This window comes from Microchirus variegatus (genome assembly GCF_963457635.1).
Source record: "Microchirus variegatus genome assembly, chromosome: 15".
In the NCBI taxonomy this organism is placed as follows: domain Eukaryota; kingdom Metazoa; phylum Chordata; class Actinopteri; order Pleuronectiformes; family Soleidae; genus Microchirus; species Microchirus variegatus.
The window spans coordinates 15,944,424-15,956,694 of record NC_139816.1 but is presented as its reverse complement, the minus strand read 5'-3'; the positions used below and the strand labels follow the sequence as shown (position 1 = coordinate 15,956,694).

The 12,271-nt window shown below is 39.3% G+C and overlaps 1 protein-coding gene across 1 annotated transcript in view; it reads right to left on the bottom strand.

The window, feature by feature from the left end:
• The window catches only part of ofcc1 (orofacial cleft 1 candidate 1), a gene marked incomplete at both ends in the record, with an annotated part of 80,584 nt that extends 69,604 nt beyond the window's left edge, over positions 1-10,980 (bottom strand). Inside the window, 4 exons of the mRNA XM_083901781.1 lie at positions 2,348-2,452; positions 6,091-6,270; positions 6,665-6,731; positions 10,963-10,980. Of these exons, the coding sequence (XP_083757907.1) occupies positions 2,348-2,452; positions 6,091-6,270; positions 6,665-6,731; positions 10,963-10,980 (370 nt within the window). The remainder of the gene's footprint in view (positions 1-2,347; positions 2,453-6,090; positions 6,271-6,664; positions 6,732-10,962) is intronic.
• Between the last annotated feature and the right edge of the window lie 1,291 nt (positions 10,981-12,271).

Below are 12,271 nucleotides of genomic sequence, written 5' to 3'. Positions count from 1 at the left end.
CAAACATTTGATGAAAGCCTTCCTCTGCGTGGTGTGTGAACTAGTTTAGTTAATAACCTAGAATTCATGTCTGGATACAGAGAGGAATCATCTACTGTAGCTAACATGCTCGCTGCGTGTCTTAACAGTTTTGCTGTACCGCCTTGTTGGTACAAAGTATTTAGGTATTCTTTGAGATTCTGTGCATTCATCGTGTGCAGTCTGATATGTGCAGCAGCCAAATCTATTATCACTGCCTAATGCTTCTCACAGTGAAGATGATATCAGTGCCTAATGTCTTACAGAGAACCAGGATGAACAGAATGCCAGTTCTGTGGTCTTTCATCTCCAAGCCAAAGCAATAGAATTTATTCAGATAAAAAGAGGAAACTGAAGAAGAGAGAGGCAAGGGATTCTCGAGGATTTTCTTTCTGAAAAAAAAAAAAAAAGTCTACAGCACTGGCCACTGTCCATTTCATTAATACTTTGTCTTAGTCCTGCTCTTTTCTTGTAAAATCTGTAAGGTGCTTTGTGACAGACTGTAAAAACAAAGACAAAAGCCTGAGACGCAGTCACAAAATGTCAGTCTAACGTACACTGAGCTGGCTCTACAGTTGCAAAGACTTGCAGCCTACACCAGTGGGAGGCATCCATACAACAGCATAAGCGTAAGGTGATTGTCTTCAATTCTGTTGTAGCTCAGTGAAGTGCTAACTGGCAGTCACTGCAGTTGGAATCCAACAGTACAGAAGTATGAGCTGTCTCTTCCCTGGCTCTCAGTCTATTGCATGGAGAAACTGTTAATCCAAGATCCTCTTTACTTTTTTTTTTCTGTGGGATTTCATGAACATTCCAGGACAATGGATGAGGCTGCTAATCTCGCTGGTACAGCTAAATCCGAGACAATGGGAAATAATATGAGTCGGCTAAATTCCATCATGTTGAAGCGGGCCTAAACCCATCACTTGTGCTTTGGAATTACAAGGGAAATGTGCGTTATGTCAACGGGATCTGGTGCGACTGTCTTCACCCGGAACAAAACAAAGCTTAAACCACCTCTATGTTGCCTGGATGATACACACTGAAATGAAACTGAGCTAATGGGAAAAGACACGCCTACTATGAAACAATGGCCGTGCTTGGAAAGCACTGACTTCTGTGAAGGTTCATTTCTAGTCATGTTCTTTGTTCTGTCTGAGGGCTGCATGCTTTTGGCATTAGTGGAAGATGTAGCATCTTATATTTGTCTGGGTTGTTTATGATTTCACCGTCTTCAGCTTTTCTTGATTATAATGTACCTTAAAACTGTGGCAGCATTGCTCTTTCAGTTTCTTGGTAACTCTGGTTAATTGATTTCATACATTTCAATTTTTTTTTTTATCAGGACATCACCGTGTAAAATTAAAATCAAAGGTGATTAGTAAAGTTGAAAACACTAGAGCTCGACAACCTTAATCAGGTTGTCGAGCTCTGGTCGACAACCTGATTTTCTGTGACCAGATTTGGAAAAATGTTACTTTAAGTCAGTGTATTCATTCACAATCAACATCAAATCAATTTCAAATAGGTGTACAACGATTTTAAATTAACGCATTTAAATAATTGCTTCCAAAATACTGTGATACAGTTATACAAGAAAACATACCAGGTATATCTACAAAGGTATCGTCTTCGTCCAACAGTGCAGTCACTCTTTGAGACGGTCTGCTTTCATCTGCGTTTAATGATGCTGCAAGTGAAAACAATTATAAAACGAATACGGCATCAGTTGTGCCGGCAAATTACATGCACTCGCGCGCTTCAAATTTACATCCTACTTATCATACAATCTAAACCACATCTTAACATACAAACCAGAAATATTAGACGTGGCTGGAGAGGGGTGAGCATCACGTGTATGCAGATGAGTAATGAAATAGGAGCATTAACATGCCTGTTAGCCAGCCTGTCATCATGTGATGAGATTTGGTTTGGCGAATCCTTTGATATTACAAGGCAATGATATCCAAAAGATACAGGTGAAATGGCTTCTCCATTAATAGCCATGTTTCATTATAACATGCATATTACTTGGCTCCCAAGAGCTCACTTTTAATAGGCCTACTTCAGGAGGGGGCTGCAAACTATTGATGTGGCTCCACGTGTGTCACTCCACAGTAGGGAGAAAACGCCGTGGTAAAATGAAAACTGACCAAAGATACCTGACCTTCAACAATGACAGCAAGTTGGGAAGCCCATCGAGTGATGCCATCACTTAGTGTATTTACATAGACTGTCTTGTCGCCTCAAATGGCAGTCTGCTACCAGTGATCTCTCTCACCTCACTTTAATGAACCGAGGAGAACTATTATGACAGAGAATGGCATACTTAATTCCAGCTCATCTTCAGTGCCGGCCTCCACCGTCCTGCAATGTCTTGGGTCTGTCTGTGGTGCCGATGGTGGGTCAAAGTAATTTTGGGCATGTTCATCTCCTGTGTAAAGTGCGAGAGGGGAGAGAGTTAGAGGAAAGGGTGGGGGTGGTGGTGGGGTTGGCGTAGTGGGGAAGGGAAGAGCAGAGTTGTCCAGGTTCAGGTTAGTGGTTATTAGAAGCACATGAAGCGAAATGTTAATTTTGAAACCCACACTGTCGAAGGGCAGGGGCAGCGGCTGCTACCAGATAAGGCTGAGCCAAAATGAGTCAGGAGCACAGAGGCGGAGAGAGAGAGAGAACTGGGAGAGAGACTGCTGGGTTTCTCAGTGCACCACTCTATGGCCTGCGGTGCTCTGGGGCCTAATTAGCATGCTGCAAAAGGTCACGGCAGGCAATCTCTTAAATACGACCGCCATATGTTTGCCATGTTCAAAAGGAACTAATGAGAAAGTCTACCAGCTCAAAAGTACCTGGAATTTCAAAGACAATACCTTCTAAATACTCCAAGGTCAGTGGCCTAGAGGACTGGGCAAGTTTGGAGGAGCAGATCCAAAGGAAAATAACCTGAGCCAATGTCTCATTGACTTCTTATTAGCAATCACTGACCTATGGGTATCAAGCTGTTCCACTGAGTTTATGGGAATCCAATGGCTCCGGGGCCACCAAGCAGCTTTCTTAACCCCAAATCATTCTCATTACAGGCCTTGAATATTTCACTCCAATCTAAATTGCATTACTTGTATTTCTAAGGTTGTGGGGCAAAAAAAAATACATGGTACATTAAGTCATGTTACATATTCCACACAAGGATTGCCTTTATAGAGGTCTGACAGTATTGGTGCTTGGACACATGGAAATGTAAGCACATTTGCATGAGCCCAATAAGCCACTATCCACATACTGTAGGTTCCCCTGTGATTTTTCATGCTCATATAAAATTAGGTTTTTACACTCTATCCTTATCCTCTAATTGAAGATCTACACTGAAATTCTTATTAAACAAGGAGCAGCTGTGTGACTCTTCAATAGCACCACAAATTGACAGGGAAATTTCATATGCTAAATCCTTCTACGTCGTTAACAGAGTTTGAACTATTTCTACCCAAATAGCAGTGAGCTTATGAAACCCTTTTTTCAAACACAAATTTGCATAATTGTAGTAGCTCTGTGGATCTCCCTTTGAATCATATCTGTGATTTACCTAAATGGGCCTCCTGTCTCCCAGTTCATCTCTCTAATGAAAACATGAACTCCTTGTTCTAACATGTGCAATATCAGTAACTAGCTCTTGGTTCCAGTCAGTTACAGTTGCTAAAGATTGAGCTATAACTTTTGGTAAAGGCCAAATAGAAGTGTCACAAACAAGGAAAGGTTTTTTTTGATCACGTCACTAAACTATATATTCTTACTGCCCAATAAAAATGTTGCCGTTTTTATGATGCTAGCTTTGGAACTTTGGAGTTATTGTTTATGTAAGTATTACACATGATTACAGTTACAGTTACAGTTAAACCTAAATAATGCCCATTCAGACAAGAATTTGATGCTGCAACTGGACTTGACACATAAATATGTCAAATTCTCTTGGATTGCAATATTGATTGATTATCATAGAACTAAAGATAAAATACAACCAGGAGATCATGATTCATCTAATCTTAACACAGCAGTATAATAATGTGTACAGTACTTATTTGCATAGAAGCATGTTTGAAGATTATACTGCATATAAATGAGAAAATAATACTATATATGTACTTCTGTTTATATTCAAAGGTAGAATATTTCTCCAAATGAATCCCATTCTTTCAGTGATGTTCCTGGAATAAAGTGTTTCTGCCCTTTCAAAATGCAGTAAGCCCATTTGGGGCTGATCACACCATATGTTTTTCTGTTCAGCAACCTAACTAACTATACAGATCCTCTCATTTGTGCCACAGGCACCTTGTAGTCATTTCTGTTGGTGGCACTGCGAATGGCTGTGCTGTACCTCTCTCCCCTGATCCCCAAATTGCAAATCCCCTGTATCTAATCTCAACTGGTAGACAGCCAAAAGTCCATCCTGATCACAGTTCTTGACCAGTTGTAGAGTTTCCCCTTCCAAGTAATGTTGTCATGGGACTTACTCCATGGTTAATACATATTTGGATGGATTTACCGAGATGAGAATTTGGGCTTGGATTTCTAAAGCTCAGTTCAGGTCCCAACTGCACTGACATCTTGTCCAAGCTTCTTGTCAATTGCTTTCCACCACCTTGCAGGCCCACATCTCAATTCACTGCTGTTCTCACCTCCTCCTGAACTAGGTGGAATCTATTTTTCCCCTCTGGTGTTGTTCATTTATGACACCCTTTTACCTTTGCTCACTGAAAACCTCCCTCTGCCCTCCACTTCCCGCCTCATCTCACTTGGATGTCGCACTGTCACCGATCTCGTCCTCTTGTCTTGTGTGAACAGAGCAGTTTCCTACTCCGTTTATGATTCAGCAACTCTTTGGTTAATTGGTAGGGCTGGGTAATCAAGGCAGCACATTTTCAGGCTGTTCACAATGCTGCCACAGATATTGCTCTGCCTGTTGGAGGTCCCTGATCTCCTTATGTACGTATGTATGTAGAAGTATGATGCACATTTGCCGGGCCAAGCCAATTTGCTCCTGTTCTTGTGATTCTTTGAACTGGAATTCCAGTGATTTGTCAACCTGTATGATGGTGTGCATCTTCATGAAGTGTTCAGGAGTTTTTCCTCCTCGTTTTTGTGGCACTATAGCGTAACGCAGGAGGTTCAAAGAGTGACTTCCTGTTTTTCATCAGGTCTGAACCTTGCCAAAGTGATGCTTTTTGCTCAGTCATTTTAACATTACCTATGTCCGATGTTGTTATCCATCAATACATCTAGAGTTTCCAATTACAACTGAGTCACAGACTCTCTTTACATCCTCCAGAGAGTCACTTCCTCAGTCTCTTATATTTACAACTTCACCTTAATGTTGTAACGAACAGCAAATAATTGTTCATCTTCGTGACAAAATAAAAAATATCTTCTCTTGTGCTTGTTAGCCATTATCATTTATTTTGAGATACATTTTTTTATTTGCTGGCCAACTCAAAGTACCAATTGCTATGTGATTGAAACACATTGGAAATGAAAGCTAATAATTACTAGCTGTGCACTGCTAAAGCAAAATGAACCACATTAAATCAAAAATCCATGGTGACTCATCCCTGTGAAAACTGGCATGCTTGCAGCCTTGAACACATCCTAATTTACCATCCCATTCCTCAAGAGTTCTCCCTGACATACTGAATTATAAGGGGCCACATTTGTATGCCTGATTGGCCTTAAGCTGTGTTTCGGGGGCGTTGTGAGTACACCATAGACAGTGGATCGGCGTGGTAACGTAGTAGCATATGTAAATGAACTCTCCTATGACTCCAGCCCACCACAAGGCACATGGTCGAGAGTGGGAGTTAAAGCTGATTGTGTCGAGGGTACTTCTAGATTGAGATAGAACACCCACTACTGTAGCGTTCTCCAGCAGAGGAAGAACTTGTACGAGGGTTGCCTGTTAGGACACGCTTGCATTGGAATGCGAGGACCAAGGGCCTCTCGAATGGAGAGAAAAGGAGAGACAGAGAAAGGTTAGATCAGGAACACATCTACTGTCAACAGATTTGAGGCTAATGAAGAATGAAGCTTCACCTCTTTCTTTGGCAGGGGCTTGCAGCTCCATATTTTTTTGGTGAGCTGCAAGGGTGCTATCTGGCCTGTCACCTCGAATTTCTCTTCCCAGCCAAACCAGAGGAACAGAGAGCTTGCCGCTTCCTCCTCCATCAAAGGCTGGGTTTTCCATGCCTTCCACAGCAGCTCTCTCTTCTTTCCCTGATTAAAAATAAGTGTAAACATAAATAAAATACAATTAGTGACATGAGAGCGCAATACCATACTTTGGTCAAAGTGACTTGTAAAAAAAAAAAAAAAAAAACACAAACAATATTTAACTGCAACATTTTTTTTTCCTCTTGGTGATTTCTCTGTTTTAAAATGTTCAAGTTCATCCTGCTCAAGTGACACTAAAACAGATTTAGGTTAAAATTAAATCAGAATCTTGCAGGAGGAGGAGGGAAAAAAAAAGAAGAGAAGAAGAAATGATTAAAATAATTACAAATTGCGCCCTGACAAGCAAGAGCAAAATTTAGCCCAAAGCCATTTGTCTGTAATTAGTTAATTAATCCTTACACAAATTATGAGCAATAACTCATCAAGCAGGACTCACCCATCAGAAATTCAGCCGACTTGGATTTCTTCTGCTTAGGTTGCTTCAGAGCCTTCTGCTTTAACTTCTGGAGGGAAATTGTTAAATGAATAAATTAGCTGCAGAGTGAAGATCATCATTTATGATCCGCAACTAACACAGTATTTTAAATATGGGATGACACTGAAATGTCATTTAATTTACATCGCCGCTAAAGGGGTCAAGCACTAATTGAACAACAGGAGTGGAAAAAAAATGTAATCATAAATAGATAAGAAAAGTTGACATGAATGTGTAATGAAGGTCACATTAAAATACTTCCTCCTTGTTTTGAAAAACCAATGGGCATCAAAACTATCTCCTGGAAAAGAATGCATTTTTACACGCGAGATTACAGGGACTTGTGTAAATAAATATGGAAGCCCAGACACACTTCCTATTGCTTTCATTCACATGAACTCGACTTAAAGAGACTTGAAGGAGAGAGAAAACCGGCTCCATTATATTCAGTAAAGAATATATACAGTACTCCACCACTATAATTCTGTAAACTGCTGTTGTAGGTGGTCTAGAAAAAAAACAAAAAAAGCAGAACGTATGTAAGCAAGTATGGGTTTCTTTGAAATCAACTGTATGTGGAACAAACTCTGCAGTCCCACATTTCTCTCATTTCTGCGGACAGGCAGAACAATAAGAAAGCTGAGGAAAAAGGGCATAAGTAGTTGTTTTCGTTATGGATATGTTTACATAAAAATGCACCGTATAAAAGAGCTCAGTTGCTCAAAGCGTATGGAGCTTTTTAAGCATCATTTTATGCAGATTTCAGTGATGAACTGCGTTCATGCCCATGAACAGCATGTATTTGTATACAATATTTAATTTCAAAGACAAAATCAAGGGAGAGAATGAGTGGGGGCTTATTTCAACTCTAAATGACAGAGCAATTAAAATAGAGGAGGACTACTTCCAGACCAATCTGGTAAGAGGAGTTTTTGTAAATCTGTTTTTACATTCAACAAGCCCTACAGCAAGACATTCATTTATACCACTGAGATTAATGCTTATCTAATTGTAACTTATTTAAAAACCATTTTCTTTTCGACTGGGTACCAATCAGTTTTTCTGCATTCCCCATAATGTGGAGTATTAGACTGGCAAATGCTGCTCCAACAGTGATTGTTACTTTGCACTTTATATTATTTTCATTTCATCAGACACAGACACGTTTCTGCAAAACGGATATTGTTTGGGGTTTGTGTACAGTATGCAAAATTGAGAATCTCTCTGACACAATTACAGGGAAATTAATCTGGTTATTTTGCCAATAAAGAAATTGCACACAATTATCATTTATCCAGAGCACTTAAACAATATTGCATTGCAAACTAAAACAGCCCTTTAAATGAGCTACATGATATTTGCATTTATTATATGGTGCTGAAATTCTGATTGTTACTTGAACCTCACAGCTAATTTTGAAACCCTTATTTACAATAATGTCCCGAGACAGTTTGTCCTATTTTTACACTGAATGCTGTTGTTCAGTCTTTGAACAGAAAGCTGTTAAGGTTGATATTGTGTTTGCAAATGTAATTAATCATCAAATTAGAACAATGGAGGATAACACTCCTTTATTTCTCAGATCACTGTGTTTGCCTCGAGGGCTAAAATCAGATTTTTGAAAAGATGTAAAAACCAATGAAGAAATTCCATTAAATTTTATCTTCAGCCAAGCAAATGTATTTTGTTTATCACCTGCATTACTGCTCTGAATAATCTAGAATATCATCTCCCTCATCGCTGCTTTTATATAACACACATACACTGCTGCATCAGCGTTTTCAGATTTTTTTTTTTTCTTTTCCTCGAAAAATGTTGTACAGTTCATTTCCCATTAGATCGTACTGGTTCTCCTCTGGGCATATTTAATTTTTGATATATCTACCACAGACATCTTTCACACCATGCAAAGTGAATTAGGTCCATGTCCTGTAAATGTCAATAAGTCTTCTGATTACCAAGAATTATTATTGCCTTAAGTTCAGTGGGGAAATAGCTTAGTAAACACACCAGTGAAAGTACACAGAAGGAGTACAGTACATGCTCCCCGGGCCTAATGCTTTGGGTCATTGTCACTAAAAATCTAATCTACACAGTCCCATGTAAGCCTCTCTGTCTAGAGAGCTAAGAAAAATGCCTGGTTCTCATCTTGCTCCCTAGACCCCACTGACATTGACAGCATGCTCTTTGTAATAAAAGGACCGTTGTTTAATGTGCCATAACTGGATGGAACAGCAGAAGATGCATTTCCAAAACCATAAACAACAATTCAATCCTAGGGAGGGGAAAAAGGTATCACAATTGTTTTTGAAATACAGTGGATTTTTTTAAGGTAATAATGGCCATTTAATATCTAAAAACCTTGTAGGAAGGACAGTAAACCGGCTCAGTGGAGGCTTAGTTTCTTGAAATTTGCTGTCACTTTGCACAGGCATTTGCTGAGATGATGGTGCTGCTTTAAATTCATGTGCAAAGAAATTTGGATATATTACAGCATACATGGTATAGACCTCTGACTTTTTTCTCACATCAGCTGAAGGCATTTCAACAGTGAAGGTTTCACTGATTTCTTCATTTCACTGTGTTGCGCACTATGCTTACTTTGCAGTGAACATGAGGGGAAAAAAAAACAATTTACTGTATAACTGGTGACAAAAAAAAAAAAAAATCCATGACTTTTTGACTGTTGTCAAAAGGAATTGAACACAACAATCCCTTGTTCACTTCTTGCTGCAGTCACAGGCATCGCTAGAAGGGCTTAGGGAAGACCGCTTGCTGCTAGGGGCTGGTGGGCACAGACAAGCTAGAAAGTGAATTTTGCATACTGTACGGATCATCGCCCAGTTCAGCCCAGTCACATTGAATCTGCCATCAACCAATTGTGCTTCATGAAACCGTCAACCCTCATTTACGTCTGCCTGTTTTCTTCCCCACGCTGCTGTAAACAAGGCCCCAGCTTTGAGCTGTCTCTCTCTCTCTGTCCCTGTGTGCGCTGCTTGCCAGGGGAGTGGAGACAACATTGTCCTCACGGAGCAAACTTCAAGCTCCAATTTCTCAACAAGGCAGAGAATTCAAGAACAAGAGTGTTTCTAGAAATGACATGGATTTTAAGAGCTTCACACTGAGATCCCTGCATATATCTTGTTTATTCATTGAGTTCATATTTATACTTAAATTCTTACTTTAGAGTGTTAAATTTAAAAAGGGGTATATGTTGAAACGCATATGGACAGCTGGGTATAATATAAATATAATAATAAAAATGATAAATATAATTGATATTCTTCCTATATTAATAAGACATAAAAGTAGATTTTGTCTCATTTAATCTGTCAATATAATTCAATATGGTAATCACAATAAAATGTAATTAAAATAATGAAAACTTTGTATGTATTTAAATAATAAAAGATAAGATTAGCATTTTCTTTCAAAGACATACAAAGCCCATTTCTACCCTTAAAACGTGAAACCGTCTTAATTCATTAAGACGCCTTATATATGCACAGTAATTCTGACCCACCAACAGTTCCTTATTAAACAACAACCGCGTCAGTTGGTGTAGACAGAAAACATAATTAGTATTCAAGCTTTAATTAATATACGCTGGCCCCCCTTTAAGTGAATTGCTCAATTATTTATGCATGTGTGCTCCTTTGATGCTAACAGATTATGTATGTTACTGGGGAAAACCTTGAAAAATGACTTTGAAAACTTTCCAGCATGAAATGTCACGACAAGCTTCTGCACTGACTGAAAAATATCTGTGAAGACCATGAATGCTGAATTGTAATGAAGAAAAATAAGTTCAAACATTCCAAACTTCTATATTGTGTTTATTTCTGTCAAATCACCTCACCAGACTTTTTTTTTAGTGCCAGCTAAGAAAAACATTGCACTCACTGTCGAAAATCCAGTGCAAAAGAGAAAATAAATTAGCCAAATATGTATTTTCTGTGTGCCCTAATGCGTGGAATGGAAATCTAACACAGGTCGGATCAAGGTCTTTCCTGGGATCATGGGAACTCTTTGGGATTTTCAAGAGCCTTTTTGTTTTTACCCTTGAGAACCAGGCACTGGCCTCTGCACCCCTCAATCCCCTATTGAGAACCCAGAGGCAGCGCGGAGGAATGCTAAATGTCAATGGTCAGCCTGCACCAGCACCTTTAGAGAGAGCAAGCTCGAGGTAGCCTATTTGGCCTGATCCCTTTGTGCTAAGCTATGCTGCTGTGAGAGGCCAGAAGTGAAATTATACTCACACTGCCAAAGGTGTCCATCGCCACAATCCACAAAAGATCATCAGTGGGTGACTCTGATCTCGCAACAACAGCACGGACTGTAGAACAAAATGTGTGAAAACCTAGTAGGAAAAAAAAAAAAAAACATGCCTTATAATTCACATTTGAGATATCGGAGCTAAAATGTGCAGAGGGCGTGTTTTAATGGGCTACTGTGCAGCACAAAGTTCTTCATTCCACACAGTGTCACACTATCTCTCTGCTGCTTGTGTGTTTAAAAGTGTTAACTCTGCGATGCATCTCGGAGAATAAAGGACAATAAACAATGTTTATTATCACAGATAAATTATTTGCCCTGATTACTCCAATAGTTTATTCATTTTTATCTGATACAATACTATTTGGTTTTTTTTTTTATCATCTTTTCCTATGGTAATTCACATGGCTTGCTCAACTTTCTGCTGAAATAGCAAAACAAACCCCGGGCAAAATGTGAAAGATTATCCCATACCATGCAAGCTAGGATGAAATGCTACACTTTTTCACACTGAACACTGCTCCACTGGGTGTGATTGAAAAACATGTAAAGCTATTGAATCTGTGGTTTGTCTATGTGAGGGGAAAATGAGTGTTGTAACAAGTGGGCCAATGTTTTTGTAATTGTTTCAAATTACACTTGGTGTAATAACTCAGCGAGAGCAGAGCCAGTGTGCGGTCCGTACACATTAACCAGGCAAAGACCACAGGATATTCACGCACCTTATCGTGGCCCACGGAAAAAATGAGAACAAAATACTTTAGCTACGGTTTCAGCTGTGTCTATTTTTATCCAATAGCACTTATCATTAACTACACAGAAGAGGCACAATGTGTTCAGCTAAAGAGGTACTCTGCTGCATTTCCTTTACATGTGTATTTTATTGACTTAAAGACACCCAAGACATTTCTGCTTTTAATTTGCGGCACTGTTTTTTGGAATTACTAATAGCATGGGTGTATGTTCTTGAACGGCTATCTTTGTGAGGACCAACAAACTTAGAAACCATAGAGAGTGAGGACATTTTGGGAAAGTGAGGACATTTTGGCTGGTACTCATGTTCTCTCAATACTTGCTTTGAGGTTTAGGTTAGGGTTTGGTATTTAGTTGTGATGGTTAAGGTTAAGATAACAAGCTAGGGAACGCATTTCTGTTAAATACACTGACCTTGTCAGGACCATTACTCCTCATGGAGACAAAAACCTGAACCTAATGAGGCTAGGTTTGTACCTATTTCTCTAAACCTCATGTGGTTAGGTTAAAGTTAGGGTTTAGCATTAACTGCTTATGGTT